At 37.3% G+C, this 17,030-nt stretch overlaps 1 protein-coding gene across 5 annotated transcripts in view; it reads left to right on the forward strand.

Moving 5' to 3' along the window:
* RNF111 (ring finger protein 111) overlaps positions 1–14,475 on the forward strand; it is a 149,393-nt gene extending 134,918 nt beyond the window's left edge. For 3 of the 5 annotated variants that reach the window (XM_045286510.1, XM_045286509.1, XM_004709459.3), the window contains 6 exons: positions 2,330–2,482; positions 3,484–3,610; positions 7,574–7,666; positions 9,228–9,323; positions 11,121–11,248; positions 12,835–14,475. In XM_045286510.1, the coding sequence (XP_045142445.1) occupies positions 2,330–2,482; positions 3,484–3,610; positions 7,574–7,666; positions 9,228–9,323; positions 11,121–11,248; positions 12,835–12,952 (715 nt within the window). In that variant the 3' untranslated portion in view covers positions 12,953–14,475. The remainder of the gene's footprint in view (positions 1–2,329; positions 2,483–3,483; positions 3,611–7,573; positions 7,667–9,227; positions 9,324–11,120; positions 11,249–12,834) is intronic. The other 2 variants (XM_004709456.3, XM_004709457.3) reach the window with 2 other exon arrangements.
* The last annotated feature ends 2,555 nt before the right edge of the window (positions 14,476–17,030 follow it).

The following is a 17,030-nucleotide window of genomic DNA, read 5'->3' on the forward strand; positions in this document are numbered from 1 at the left end:
CTTCAAATCACTAGGACATTAACGTTTTTGCTAACCATTGTCATTGTCTTTCTCCTCCTTGTGCTGTAGGTTGACAAAACAAGTTTATATCAGATTATTTAGTGGACTCAATCCACTCTGAGCATATGGACCATGATTATTTATTTAAATCAATCTCGTTTCTTTTTGCAGCATTCCATAGTAAAAAGTAATGTTTGAGTTGATGATCCTGGGGCAAAAGATCTAAAACTATCTATAGATCCATTTTGATACATTAAATTTATTACATGTTACACCCAAAAGGGGAGGAGTCTTGGTGGTGTAGTGGTTGCACGTTGGGCTGCAGTTTGAACCCAGTAGCCACTCCTCAAGAGAAAGACAAAGCTTTTCCTCCTGTAAAGATTTATCATCCCAGAAACCCCTAAGGGTGGCTTTCCCTGTGCCATAGGGTCGTTCTGAATCAGCATGGACTCGATGGCAGTGGATTGTTTTTAAACCCATATGGAGGAAATATGCTAATAGGATTTTCAACAACGGATCTACAAGAAACGATCTTCTTACCTTAGAGTTTAATTAAAATTTAAATATTAAAACATTATATTCTTTAAATATAAAAAAACTATATTTGGGTCCTGTTTTTATATGGCAGGGTCTGATTACCTATTTCAGGGCAGCAAACTGGGTTGCTGATGTCCTGCCTGCCTGTTGTTATAAATAAAGTTTTATTGGAACACAGATACACAGTCATTCATTTGCCTATTAGTTTTGGCTGTTTTTATACAATAGCAAAAATCAATAATTGTAACAGAGCAAAATGACTTGTCTATTTGACCCTCTACAGGAAATATTTACAAAACTCTTGATTGAATTAGTAATGTACTATGAATCTTATAACTTTTGTAATGTGAAGTTACATTCAGGATCTATTGATCTTATTCTAATACAGTAATTTTTTTATAGACTCTTACCAATTTGTTATATCCTTCAGTATAAAAATCATTAAGATTCAACCCGGAAATTTGCAGGTGTGTTTAGGAACACATAGGGGGGAAAAAATCTCACTGTCTCACAACCTTTAAGTTGATTTATAGGATAGAGTAGAACTGCCCCTGTGGGTTTTTGAGATTGCACATCTTTATGGCACTAGAAAGATCATCTTTCCCCTGTGGAGCGACTCGTGTTTTTGAACAGATGATCTTGTGGTTAGCAGTCTACATGTAACCTTGTATGCCAAATTGAATTGCTGCGTCTAAACATAGTTTAATGCCATTTGTTGGAGTTTTGTTATCATTTGAATTTATTTGTGAATATGACTTATCTTTAGGAAAGGGAAATACTGTGTAAATTCGTGTGTAAGCCGAGTTTTTCAGTACATTTTTAATGCAGTTTTTTTTGGGGGGGCGCCATCCTTGCTGCTGCTGCTGCTTTTTTAAAAATTATTTTATTGGGGCTCATACAACTCATCACAATGCATACATTCGTTGCCCTCAACATTCTCAAAACAGTTACTTTTCATTTAAGCCCTTGGCATCAGCTCTTCTTTTTAACCCCCTCCCTCCCCGCTCTCCCCTCCCCCATGAATCCTTGATAATTTTCCCCCCACCCCCCTAACCCTTGGCAATTTATAAATTATTATTTTGTCATATCTTATACTATCTGACGTCTTCCTTCACCCACTTTTCTGTTGTCCATCCCCCAGGGGGGAGGTTATATGTAGATCCTTGTAATCCCTCCTTCAACCCCATCCTCCCTGCACTTTAATGCAGTTTTTGTTATAAGATTAGGTGCCTTGGCTGATATTTGGATTGGCTTATTCAGGAATATATATGGTAATATAGAAGCTGGATGCAGACTAAGGCATGTGTATAGACATAGTTTTATTTACATATGCTACATGTGTTTTGAAATTTTTCCCCCCTCCAATATTTATTAAAAATTGATAGGATATTATTATAATGTAAAAGGGAAATAAGATTAAGCCTCCATTTCTGTGCCTCTTTGTGCCTGAACCATTTACTGGGGTGTTTAATTTTCAGAAGTTTAATTTGCATCCAGTCCCTAATATTCTCCTCCTTAAAACATCTACCATAATGTATGCAAACTGATGCTAAAATGATAATTGATAATTTTCTGGTATTATTTGAATTGGAAGAATCAGGAAAATTCAGTAGTTAGAATGGGCCGAGCTTGTTGGTACTTAATTTATTTTTCATTTAAAATAATGCTAATGTTGTCTTTTTACAACTTAATTAATTTTTGATTACTCTAGAAATGCTTATAATATTAATACTAGGTGGGGGTGTTATTTTTCCCTACATGAAGAAATAACCATTTATTCAATTATTTCCAGTGGTCTTTTTGTGTTCTGTGTTTCCAGGCGGGCACATGAACGCCCCCCACCACACCCACATAGGATGCATCCAAACTATGGCCACGGGCATCACATTCATGTGCCACAGACGATGTCCTCACACCCGCGACAAGCCCCCGAGAGATCTGCCTGGTCAGTATCCTGATTTTTTTCCAAAGCTTTGCTCAGCATCCTGTGGTAAAACTGCCAGAAGATATGTTTTGTAGGGGAATGCCCTACAGAGGGTGAGAAGGAAAAGCTGAAGCCCCAGCTTCCTGTGAGGCACTCTGGGCTATTTCCTATATGGACCTAGAGAGGAAAGGGCAGGAACATGAGTTCTGGGGCAGGGAACCCACCCTGTAAACTGCAGTAGAGCTGCTTTCCATGTTTCTCCAAGGCTGCCTGTCCTTAAAATGAGCTCCCTAAAAGGACCCTGCTTTTTACAGATTTGTATGCAGCACCGCTCCACCCCTGCCCGTTTAAATTCATAATTACTCCAGTTTCTCCCAACTCTGTCATTGACAGGAGAACTCCGGCTTGCACATTTCTCTCGGCTTGTGGTCGTTCCTAGAGAAGTAGAAACAGGCTCGTGCTACATTTCTTTCTGACTCCTTTGTCTCTAGGCAATCATCGAGAGTCTGAATACAGTGATTTTTGAGGCAGGATAGCGAATGAGAATAAATAAATGAATATTTGGAACATAACCAGTTTCTCGTTTTAATTTTTTTTTTTAACTTTTGCTTTGTAAGGTATAGAAATGTTTGCTATACTAATTATCCTGGGTACCAGCAATCCAGAGAATGCGTGTCTAGTAAACATCTGTAATGTTCGTATAAACCAAAAAAGTAAACTCTTTATGTGCCTCAGGTGAAGTCAAGCTTTTTTTCATTTTGTTTCCTTCCTTTGTAAACTGTGGAAGTGAGTTCAAGTACTGTTCTGCTCTTGGCCACGAAATTGAATGATTGACTTTGGATTTCAAAAAGAAATTTGAAGTTAATTATTAGGTAAATATTTGGAGTCTAAACTTTTTTCTCAGCTGTGCAAGTTTAAGGAACTTGAATTTTTTTTTTTAAATATAAACTATACTCCGTTTTTGTTGCTAATAAGAAGCTATGATGAGGACTAAAACTTAAATTGTTCTCATTCTGTATCAGGGAGCTTGGAATTGAAGCTGGAGTGACTGCAGCTACTTACACACCTGGTGCACTGCATCCGCACTTGGCCCATTACCACGCACCTCCTCGACTTCACCACTTACAGTTAGGAGCGCTTCCTTTAATGGTAAGGAAGATGTGCTTTCTATAGTTCTGACCTTTCTCCTTTTAAAAGTAGCTTTCCCACTCTAAATGATAAATTTTATTGGAAATGTTTTATTTTAATCTATTGGTTGTTGGAAGTATTCTAATAGAAATTTTAGAGTAATTCTCTTAATAGAAATCAACTCATAAAAAGGTATTTTATATATTAAATGAAATATGTGTAATTTGCATTAGACATTTTCGTAAATGTACAGAATGATTTGATTTACTGTCATCATGACCAGGGTGCTTCAGCTAATTTACTCTAAGTGATAATAGATCTTTTCAGATATTGTTTTCTGACCTGTGGGGTTTTATTGACTCACTTCCTCTCATTTGAATAGGTTCAGATTTTGTTGACTCACATTTGAGTGGCCCTTTTAAGGTCCACTTTTTTAATTGAACACTTTTATTGGGGGCTCTTACAGCTCTTATCACAATCCATACATTCATCCATTGTGTCAAGCACATTTGTACATATGTTGCATCATCATTTTCAAAACATTTTCTTTCTACTTGAGCCTTTGATATCAGCTCCTCATTTTTTTCTCCCTCCCTTTTGAACCCTTGATAATTTATAAATCATTATTATTTTCTCCCACACCCCTCCCGCTGACTCCTAAATTATTATTTTCATATCTTACATCGTCCGCTGTCTCCCATCACCCACTTTTCTGTTGTTTGTCCCCCTGGGAGGGGGTAATATTTCGATCCTTGTGATCAACTCCCCCTTTTCTCCCCTACCTTCCCCTCCCCCTCCAGGTATCTCTACTCTCATTATTGATCCCGAGGGGTTTATCTGTCCTGGATTCCTGTGTTTCTTGCTCTTATCTATCGCAGTGTGCATGTCCTGGTCTAGTCAGAGCTGTATGAGGTCGTGATGGGAGGGGGGGAAGCATGGAAGAACTAGAGGAAGGTTGCCTGTTTCATCTGTGCGATCCTCCATCCTGACTGGCTCGTCTCTTCCTTGTGACCTTTCTGTAAAGGGATGTCTAACTGTGCTGATGGGCTGTGCGTCTCCAGGCGCCGCCCCCCCCCCAACTCCAAGTCCTTTTTTGGACTTTGGTATCGACAATACAAATACCCACATTTTAAAAAGTGACAGAACGGAGATGTTCTGTCTTGAGGAGGTAGAAGTTTACAGACAGAACCTTTATACTAAAATGAAAAAGTTTTAGACTAACTTCTGAGCTGACTTTGGAATTGGAATTTGTGGTCTTTCAGAAATCACAGCATGGGAAGAGATACCAAGCAGCCTAAACACCAGTAAAACCAGTAGTTTTAAAGCTTAGGAGTGAGGTTGGCTTCAATAAGAATGAAGCATCTCTGCATTCCCTGGGCATATTTCTGCTTTAGAGTGATTTGATCAGATTGTGGTTGGGAAGGCCACTTTCTCACTTGAGTGAAAAATGTATTACAGGGTGGGAATAAACAATAAAGTCAGAATATTATTATAGCAGAAAAGTTGATAAATGCCTGAAGGAGACGATGTCAGTTGGCAAGAAAATGATGGGTCTCGATTGAATAATAATTAGGTTCACGCTCAGATTTAAAGCTTGATTTATTTAGAGTGTCATGGTTCTAATCACTGAATTACAGAGTAGTAGGGAAGGGTTTGGGGAAAGAATTAATGCGTTAAATTTGGACATATTCAATCTGGAATAACTGAGTATCAACGTGAAGATGCCCAATAGGAAGTTAATATATGATCCGGGCCTCCAAAGTTAATTAGCTTTCAGATATGATATGCTTTCTTCTCCAAGAAAACACCGACTGGTGCAGTGGGAGGAGGGCCTGCGGGGGGTGGGGGTGGTGGTGTCTGGGAATGGGATCCCACAGTGGCTTTTTCAGACATTTTCCCAGCTACCTGTGGAGCCAAGGTTGATGTTGAGGCTGTGATTGGGGTTGTGGAGCTCCTGGCAAAACTTAGGAGCGGCTCCCTGTCACCAAGCTTGGCGATCTTCATGTCGAAGACGTGATGAAGATCAGTCCCTGGAAGAGATCTGCCTATTCTCTCTGCCCATCAACCAATCTGAGATCACCAACTTCTTCCTGGTGATGTCTCTGAAGGATAGGTTTGAAGAACATGCCTGTGCAGAAGCAGATTCGAGCAGGGGAGTGGACCAGGTTCAAGGCCTGTGTTGTCACTGGGGACTATAATAGCCACGTCAGCCTACGTTATGATTTGTTAGTGTATAGTTGTAATTGAATTCTTGGAAAATTATTAGCTTTCTTTGGAAAATATGTAGATAAATCCTTGAGAATTAAAAATTCAATTATTTTAAGGTTGATCATAAGATGCTTGAAGGATTTTTTAAACTAGCTTTAAAGATTCAGGGAAAATAAAGTTGTAATAGTAAGGAAGTAATGTGTTTAATAGTATCTGACCAGAAGAAAGCAAAGTTTGGTTTATTTGGCTTCTGTGAGATATGGGGGCTCTTGTCCGAGAGCTTTGAGCAATGGGCAAGGACAGATCGAAATGCTTCATTAGATTGCTGTAAGGAGTGAATGGGTGATGAAAATGTGGAGACTGAATATAAACTCCATGTCTTAGAAGCTTGGCTGTGAAGAGAAATGGATGGCAGTAATTCCAGGATTAAGAAGAGAACTTTGGTTAGGAAAACATGTGGAGCACTTATACATATGGACGACTGAGTGCGTGGTAATTAACTTGCGCATGTACCAGGCCAGGAGCCCTGTTGCTTTAGTTGTTAGGCTGAGATCTCCATGGTGGGCCTTTAGAAACCACCAGAAGCTCTGTGAGAGAAACACTGGACTTTCTATTCCAGTAAACAGTTACAGTCTGGGAAACCCATGGAGGTGGGGGTGAAGGTGGAGGCAGGGTCACTATGAGTCAGCATTGACTTGGTGGTAGGGAGAGGGAGGGTAGGGACATTGGAGAGAGTGCTAGCAAGAGCACAGGTGATCCTGATTGACTTGGAGTAGGGGAAGGGGAACGCTCATCTATAAAAAGAGAGCTGATTTGGGAGGAATACAGGTGAGTGCTGGGTTAGGTAGTTTTGTGGACAGCAGTTTCTTACTTGATTTTCTGACTTTTCTTGGAGTCATGTGGGAGGTTGGGATATGCTGAAAGTTGGTCTTAAGGAAAGTTGTAGACAATTTACTTTGTAGGCTATTTGACATTTACAACTTATCGTTTACTTATTTTAAATTCTTTTCCATGTATACATTGTCTTAGATAATGTGCTATTTAATGAAAGCTGGTTAAAAGTTAATTTGCAGATTTATTGATTTATTAACATAGAAGAATGGTGCTCTATCCCACAGTCTCCCAACTTTCTAACAAAGTATTAGAATATACTATTAAAACCTACACTGGCAGTAGCCAGACAAGATTTGTCCTGGTTTTTAATATTTTTTGCTTTCTTTTTTGGGGGGTGGGATGGGGGGGGTAGCTTTGTTGTTACGCTTTTCTTTATATTACATCCAAGAGGGGTAAATCTATAGAGACAGTAACTAGGTTAATTATTTTTTAGTATTATGGTAGGGGACATGGGGTAGGGGTGGGGATGGGGAGCTAGTGATAATAGGTATACTACACAGAGAATTTCAACATTAGAAGGCTTAGAAGGAAATGAATTTGGATGTATATTTGTCTTGTTAAATGGATAAAATCAGCAAAAATCGATACGTCAGTGATTTCTGTAATTTTTTGTTGTTGAGGAAATCAAATATGTCAAAATGACGCTTCCCATAAACCTAATATTAAGTTGGGACATTTTCTACATAGGATTCTTTATGCCAAATAAACCAAGTAAAAGAATGACAATTAGGAATCTCATGAAACTGCTGTTTTAAGAGATCCCAATATGTTTATAGAATGCTTAGTTTTGTGGGTACTTGGTGAAGTTGAATTTGAATGGTCGTTGACAGCAAAACCAAGCCTATCCTTAATTGATTTAGTGTATCTCTTCTACTACAATAGGTTCCTGACATGGCAGGCTATCCTCACATCCGTTATATTTCATCAGGACTGGATGGAACATCATTCAGAGGTCCTTTCAGGGGTAATTTCGAGGTATGTAATGAAAGGAATGTAACTACCTGTACATTTATCTTTTATGAAGCAGTATTTTGATAGGGAACTAAAGAAATTCAAGCCAAGATTCAAAAGGATCTGGAATGAAGGATATCATTACTTATATCAAATGGTCTTAGAATAAAGCAGAGAACACCAGGAAAATGTTTAGACCACACAACAGCATTCAACTGTATAGTTCACAACACATTATTGATAACATGACAAAGAATGGAAATTTCAGAACATTTTAATATGTTCCTATAAAATCTGTACATAGACCAAGAGGATAGTCCTTGGACCCAAACAAGGGGATACTATGTGGTTGAAAATCTGGCCAGGTGTCCATCAAGATTTTATCTTTTTATAATGCTTCATTCAATCTGTGTGCTGAGCGAATAGTTTGAGAAGCTGGGCTGCATGGAGACGAATATGGCCTCAGGATTGGAAGACCCCTTCACAGCCCACAGTGTTCCGGTGACGCAGCCCTGCTTGATGAGAATGAAGAGGACTTAGAAGTGTTTCCTAACGACGATCAAAGACTCTAGCTTTCAGTGTGGATTGCACCTTAACATGAAACAAAAGTCCTCACAAATGATCCAATAGGAATCATCACGATAGAGAAAAGATGGAAGTTATCAAGGATCCACAGTCAACGATCAAGGAAACAGCAGTCAAGAAATAAAATGACATGTATTGGGCACATCTGTTGCACAAGACCTCCTTAAAATTTAAAATAACTTTTGAGCACAAAGGTGCTCTGGACCGACCCATTCATTCTTAAGGGAAACAGACTGCCACATTTTTCTGTTAGGGGGATCATACTGCATACCTTCTGGTGAACAACTGAGAGCGTTTCACCTCTGTGTCAGCTTCAGGCTCCTTAAGATTATTTTAATGACCAAGATTAGAAGGCAGTGGAATGTCTGAGGTGGCAGTTGAGGGGAAGACCTGAGCCCAGAAAACCACCTGGAGCAGTTCTGCTCTGCCCTGGAGTGTTGCCACGAGTTAGACTTGACTGAACATCACACACCAACAGACTCTCAGGGTTGTTTTCATTTGTGAATGGGGTGAAGGTCTGTAACAGTTCGTACCCACTTTACTTCACGTCATTGACTGCACTTCTTACAGTATAGCTTCACTCATCCCGTTTCTACCTCATGCTAACCATTTTTATTCCTCCTCCTATCCTAGCCTTTCCTGCCTTCTTAATATTTTATTTGCTTTCTTTATTCATTAGAATAATTTCATTTTATACATACATAGATACTTACATTACCATTACATATTATTAATGTATCATATTATTACCCACATTTCTAAGACTAATTTGGCCATAGCACAGAAATGATTTGAGAGAAAAAAGGTAAACAAGCATTAAAATATATAAGAAAAAATTACATACATCCATTAGTATGTAAAGTTTTTTGAATACTTTTATTTACATTGTAAATAAATATATTATCAATAAGTATAAAAGTTGGTTGCTTTTCCAGTACTGATATTACTGATCTAGGAAAAATCATCCTGGCATTTAATATTAATTACTTATCACTTTCAGGAATTGATTCATTTGGAAGAAAGATTAGGAAATGTCAATCGTGGAGCATCCCAGGGGACAATTGAAAGATGTACATATCCACATAAATACAAAAAGGTAAGAATTTATTCTTTGAGACTTCTAAGTGGAATTTCCCAGTAGGATTCCTAAAGCAGACGTTGTTAAGGTAGCGGGTTGCCACAGAGCAGCTAGCTGGTGGGTTAGAACACTGACCTCCTTTAACCACTAAGCCACCAGGGCACCCTCATTCTTCTCGAAAGTCCTACAGTATAGTTGTATATATATGAGGCTTTGACTTTGTAGACTCTAGCAACTAAATATTTATTTATTTTTTAAAAGAAACCATTTTATTAGGGGCTCATACAACTTTTTATCTTAATCCATACATCAATTGTGTAAAGCACATTTGTACATTCGTTGGCCTCATCACTCTCAAAACATTTGCTCTCCACTTAAGCCCCGGCATTAGGTCCTCAGCAACTAAATATTTTATTGTCAAAGCAATCAGTGCATACATTTGTGTTACTTTAAACTGCAAAATCGCCATTCTAAAATTTCTTCCACTTCAGACTCATCAGTTTTCCCTTTTGCACATGAAATCAGGGTTTAATATTTGTTTGGTGCTCTCAGATTGTGCATTATACAGATGTATATCTTTTTCTTAACGCTTTTAAAAAGCACGCAAATGAGATTAAATCATCCATGCAGTTTTACATGTGTTATTTTCTTTTCCGTAACTCTTAATAATGCCTTCATATAACTAATAATTCATTTAAGTAGTCACTCTTTAGGGAGGGATATTTAGTCAATCTGAATTTTTTTAACAGTTTTTTAAAAATTATTTTTTTCCACCACCCTTTTTAACAGTTTTATTGGCACTTCATCCACATATCATACAATTCACTAGTTCAGTCATAACAAGACTTGTGCAGTCACCACCACATTCAATTTTAGAACATTTTCTTCTTCCTTGTACTCGTTATTTATGCAATTGTTTTTCAATTGCGGCAAAAATATACACAACAAAACCTTCTCCAGTCCAACAACTTCTACATGTATAATTCAGTGCCATTGATTATACTCTTTGCAGTGTACAACCATTATTGATAATGCTCTCCAAATTGTTCCACCACCATTAAAATAAACTCAGTGTCCTCTAAGCAAAAACTCTTCCTCCTTCATCCACTGTAGTCATAGGCATAGGTTGAGTTGGGTTTCTTCTTCCTGCTTCAGTAGTTTTCTTGATGGAATATTCACATGTTACAAATTTCCACAATTACATCGCTTTCAAAAAGAGTTGTATATACATTATCACAGTCAGTTCTAATACTCCCTTGCCCCCTTCAATCTGTGTTTTTTTATGCTCTACTCTCAATCTCTAGTGTAGTATAAGGTGGACATTATGGGGTAGACATGTTAAATAAGTTTTTTCTCTAACACATTGCTTTTAATAGCACTTGATGTTGTACAGAAAATAATAACGTGAAAACTATTTTGTCACGTTTTCCATTTGTATTTAAGGGTAAAAATTAAGTTCTTTTATTGTCTGATTTAATTACTGTTAGTTTATATGGGTATTATTTGCAACATCCATTAGTAAAATAAAACTTGTTTAGCTATGTTTATGATAAGGACAGAAATACAGCTTAGAGTTTATATTTGATTTTAAGTAGTACATTTAAAAATTAATAAATTTCTGTACATTGGATTTTGCTTGATGCATATTATTGCAGGGTGTTAAAATTGTTCTATATTGATGAGAGTTTCTTAATTCTCATGACAGTATTAGTTGGGAAGTAAGTTGTGGGTGAATGTATAGTTTTGTTTTGTTTTGTTCTTCAAATAAACACAGACTTTACTCAGTTGTTCAATAATGTCATCTCTACTAATAAGGTAACAACTGATTGGTTCTCACAGAGGAAACTGCACTGCAAACAAGATGGGGAAGAAGGGACTGAGGAAGATACAGAGGAAAAGTGTACTATCTGTTTGTCTATTTTAGAGGAAGGTGAAGATGTGAGGTAACTAAGATGTTAATTATCTAACTCCATTGCCAAAACTGTTACATAAGGGCTTTTATTTTCTAGTAGGCCAGTAGCCAAATAAAGATAAATGCTGGGTGCTCTGTTAACCCATCTCTGACATGTAGAATTTGTTTCAACGGAATGAAAAGATTGAGCCTGTGTTACCACCAATAGGTGGGGTTCTGAAGTACTACCTATATAAGGGAAATAGCCACTCCAGGGTCTGGCCTAGGAATTTTGTGGTCAAAACTTTTCCTGGTACTGGCACCCAGCATTTCAGTACTGACCTTTTTCTCTCTCACAGCTTCTTTGAGAAGCGCTGGTGGCATGGATACTTATATTAACGTATTCTCCAAAGCTTAACACTGATCCAGATGAACTCTGTGTGCTTCGTTGCACAGCGGTCTTTGAGTTCTCCCCCCACCCCCACCCCTGCCCTATTTTCTGGTTTTTAAAATGTAACATAATCCCAATATGCAACAAATTCTTTCATATATATTCTGTAATCTTATTGCCCTAATTTATGAAGGTATTTTTTCCAAGCATTTTATTTGGCTGAGAGGAAAAATATATGGGTAAACAGTTGTTTATCTTAACACATACAAGGTTATTTGAACACTGTAGATCTGATAATGGTTTATCAATGTGGCATTCAATGGTTTTTATAGTATTGATTCTATGTAGAAAAATGGAAAAAAGATAATGGAGTTTTTCCATGAATTTGTTGAAGTGAAGCTCCCTTGTACTTCAAGGAGAAATCACTGATAATACTTTGGGATACTTACAGGAAAATATATTAAATCTGAAACTGTAACAATGAATGGAAGTAGATGGACTTAATCCAATGACTTTTACCCTTCTGTTATACTTAGATTTAATGTTTCCTATCTTGTCTGGAAGCTAGCTTTTATTTCTTAGTTTCTAAATGCTAATTTGATATAATGTGATAAAATAATCATATCCCTTTAACTTGCCAAGTAGAGACTAGCACAGTGTTATGTGGATATAATGAATAACCCATAAAAATAATATTTCACAACTTTAGTCAGACATGTAATTTAAGTTTAATTTCTAAAGATATTCTAGATAGGAAATTATAATATTACACATGAAGACGCCTTAATTAGGATAACATAGCCACTATGTGTTTATAATATCAATTTTGAGACAATTAAGCGAGATAATATTTTTATAGTGCTTTCTGACCAAAGAGTGCTGATGTGATATAAAAAATACATTGGAAATATTAAATAACAGCAAATGTAACTGCCATGTTCTATCCTTGGCAACTCACATAGAGAAACGAAACTGGAATTACTACCAGTGTAATTCTTGTTATTATTAATTTATGGGATTTTATTTCATTGGTTCCAGAGCTATGACAGTTAAAATTACTGTGATGATTTTTTACTTTCATGTTGCCCAAAGTGATAATTTGTGTTTAAGTCTTCTTAGAAGAGTTTTATTTTATGGAAGAGAATGATGCATACTAACTACTGAATTATCATACGTATAGTTGTGTAAAAAGCCACCTAAAACTGTTACAAAATTAATTTTAGTTTTTTGTTCTTTGCCAATAACAGGCGCCTTCCATGTATGCACCTTTTCCACCAAGTGTGTGTTGACCAATGGTTGATTACCAACAAGAAGTGCCCCATATGCAGAGTGGACATTGAGGCCCAGCTGCCAAGTGAAAGTTGACACCATGTTTCAGAACTCTTGCCCTCCCTCTCATACCCACACTTCCTGGTACTGCAGTCAACCAAAGATGGCATGACTTACCTGCGCAGATTTGGAAGCATTGAACTTCTTAGAGTGCTGGCTCTGCTATATGGTACAACTAATGCTAGACCCACAGTTAATGTATACAATTGATTTTGATGTATTTATAAAAGCTTTTTTTCTAGATTGGACATTTTTCCTCTATCATTTTACTGTATTTTTGCATGATTCCTTGTATTGCATTTCTTTGCACATATTATGGGCTTGTCACCCTAAACTTGCAGGCAAGATTAGCTGCTTTAGTAAGTAGAATTGTGTGGTCTTTTTGTTTTTACATAGTACCAGGCCTTGAGAATAATGAATTTTTTAATCCATTACTAACCTTCCTTTAATTTAATCAAATCATGTGCTTTAGTTTAATGTATAAAGATCCTCTAGAAAATGATAATATTGTGTATTAAGACATTCCTGAATTAGGACAAAATGGCTGCTGTATATTTCCAATATGGAGCTCTGAGTAAAATATCATCCTTAATACTGGGAACACAATATGAACCATATTCAATCAGATGCAGGTGTTAATTCACATCACCAGAGTGATCAATATGAATTTTCTTGGTGTATCCTTCTCTCAGCACAGTGCAGATAGAGTTGAATATTGATAACATATATTAAGACTGCTGTTCTGATTGTCTTTCTCTATTTCCTATAATATTTGGAAATTTATTTCCTGGATTCAATTTTTGCTGCTGTGAAACAGCTCTCATGAACACTAAATATTAATTTCAATTAGCTGAATTGTATATACTTGCAGATTTAACAAAACTTTAGGGAAATTGAAAAAGACATGTAGAATTTTGTTCAGTCTTCTGCTACGTACTATAGTTGAAGACAACTACCTTACACTGAGTTTGTAAACACATTCAGTCGAGATATAGAATTTCGGTCATTGGCAGGTATCTATGCATTCATACAACTGCTGAAGGTCCCAGGATCATTTTAAGAGATTTTTATTAGTATAAAGATAAATAAAGTTAGCTGAATCTACATGTCTCTTGTTTTATTTCTCTCTAAACTTGAAAAACAGCAAGTCTGCAGATACTGTGAGGTACAAATTATACTGTCAAGCTACTGTTGCTCTGGCTGTAGGCTCCCACTTCTTACATTACCAAGAGTCAATCACTGATTTAAAATTTTAATTTCTATTAAGATTTACTGCATAATATAGAATATAAAGTTAAATGTACTAACCTTTCTCCTTTGGAGAAATTTTAATCCACTTCAGGATGCATATTATTATCAAGATACTTTCATATACAGGATAGCCTAATTTTATTTGTTACAACATGCTTCATATGCCCCAGATTGCAATTGCATCCAGTCAGTAATAGCACTGTCTGTATGTGGAAGACATGTTCCCATGGATCATATGTGAAGATGTCAATGAGCTTGCATTAAGCCACCTGCTTTGTAAGTGGATTAATAAATAATTTCTATTTCTATGGTCTTTGTGTTTCATAATTAGTTCTTACAAAACCATTTTTATTAAATATCGTGGAATTAAAGAATAATGCTCTTACTCAAATGTCATTTTAAGTAATTTGGTGTTTTGTGTATTCAGTTATAACTACTTGCCATTTGATTTTTTGTATTTGCAAATATTGTAATTTTCCACAACATGCTTAAGCATATTATGTGTGAAAATGGAGACCATATTATCGTTTAAAATTTGAATGGAAAATAACAGTTTTTTAAAGTAAGCTTGACGACTTAGCTGCAGTTCTGGAAAGTTGGGGGATTGTGCAAGAGTGAGCGATGCCCGCCGCCATCCTGGGAGAAGAGCAGGTAGCTTGTCGTGTGTAGGGGTTTACAGCTGCACGCCCGCCCCCGTCCCAGGGCTGAAGGAGTGTAAGTGAGGCGGGACTCTGCAAGCAGCCCTTGGAGTGTCTCCCAGACACGAGCAGCACAGACAAGTTTCTGTGTTTGAACACGACACCAGGCTTAGACGTCCCTGTCCCATAACTGCTACTGATTCTCTTTTATGCAGATAAACAGCATTACTTTGAAATTTACTTAACGCAGGTATTTGCGCCATAAACATGGGTTGTTAATGTTAGAACTTTATTAAACTACTGCCCTAATTACAGAGGGGAAAGTATTATTAGCAATAAATTAAGGAAGAAAGTAATTTTGACCATTTCTAACTTTTTGTGCTTTGCTTGGTTTCTCCCACGTCCTACAGCAACCGATGTCAAAATGAAAACTTCAGTGGTAGCTGTCCAGTTTAAAATTCCCGTGTCAGAAAAATCCTTATTTTTATTATTATGCAGCTGATAGACTGGTATTTGAAACTTAATTTGTTGACTTTATTATAGCTGCTAGCACACTTAAACTGAACACTAACAATTTGAAATACAGAGAACTGTTTTAAACAATATATAGAAAACTAGTTAACGCTGAAATCAAAATACAAATTCTGTTAGCTATTTCATGGTTGCTTTCTCATGAGTGGTAATAACTTAATTATATAGGAAGCACTTTCTACCTTTTCACTTGCTCTCCGAGACCTCTCCTCTAGGAGCACGGTACGTCTCTGGTGCAGCATCGTGAAGACTGAACATGTCAAGACAGAGAAGATCTTGACTCCGCCATCAACTTCATGTCATTGAGTTAGGAACTAGTTACAAAGTAACTGTTTGTTGCTATGAAGACTAAACATACCTGCCCATTTTTGTAGTTGATATTGCTGGGGACAATTTCCTCTCTGGCCTGTGTGTTCTAGACAATTTCACAAGCTACACAATTCTTTTTTAAAGTGGTTCTAAAAATAAGGCTTTGGAGTCAGATAGGCTTGGGTTTTGAGTTGTACAAATTCAAACAACTTTCAGTCAAGTGTTCTGAACGTATATTCTCCACTACAAAGTGGAAATAAAATCCTAACTGTAAGGTTCTTGGAGCCCTCGTAGCACAGTGGTTACGCATTGGCCTGGGATCGTAACAGCAGCATTTCGAAACCACCAGCCACTCAGTGGGAGAAAGGTAAAAAGGAGTGATCTTCTTCAGCCTTATTAATAGGTTGGACTTTTTTCCAAAGAGATAAGATGGAGGATTCCTAGTACATATCCATCACTGTAGGAGCCCAGGTGTCAACATCAGTAGCCTTCAATACGGTGCTTTAGGCCGGTGCGACCAGTGGGTCAGAATTGGCACAGGCTACAAAACCATTTATTCTCTTTGACCTACAAGGAACATTTAATGGGAAAACTAACATGTAGAATTTCTTATTTTCTCCACAAATTATATGTCAGGACCTTAATGTGGGTTTCCAAGAGAAGTCCAAACAAATGGCATCTATCATTGCTTCACAGTTTCTGTATTCAGGAGCCCTGGTGTTGTAGTGGTTACTTCTTATGTTGCTAACCTCAAGGTCAGCAGTTTGAGACCGCCAACCTTTCCTTGGGAGAAAGACCAGCTTTCTACTTTTGTAAAGAATTACAGTCTTGGGAAACTGAAACGGACGATTCTACCCTTACCTCCAAGGTGGCCATGAGTCAGCATGGACCCGATGGCAGTGGGTTTGGTTCTTTTGATATGACTATAATCATGAAATAGTAATTTTCATTGTGGACTCTTCAATCTTGAGTACAAATCGCTGGATCAGTTTTGCTTTACATTGTTTATATTCTTTGGAGGGAAAAAAACCACTTTGGAAAGTACTGGATTCGGCAGATTGTTAGCAATATGCTGCTGTACAAAAAGAGCTCTGCTTCTGTCATTGTTTGTGTGGCAGGCAGCACTACTAGAAACCCCGTCTGATACACAGGGACCCAAAGGCTTGCCTTTCCCCGCGTCAAACCTCTTAACAGAAGGATTTCTGTCTCTAGAATCTCAAGAATTTTTTAAATCATTTTATTAGGGGCGCATACAACTCTTATCACAATCCAAACATACATCAATTGTGTAAAGCACATTTGTACATTCGTGCCCTCATCCTCAAAACATTTGCTTTCCACTTAAGCCACTGGCATCAGCTCTTCATTTCCCCCCTCCCTACCGC

This window comes from Echinops telfairi, unplaced genomic scaffold (genome assembly GCF_000313985.2).
Source record: "Echinops telfairi isolate 266 unplaced genomic scaffold, ASM31398v2 ScPeMD7_8;HRSCAF=38, whole genome shotgun sequence".
NCBI lineage: Eukaryota > Metazoa > Chordata > Mammalia > Afrosoricida > Tenrecidae > Echinops > Echinops telfairi.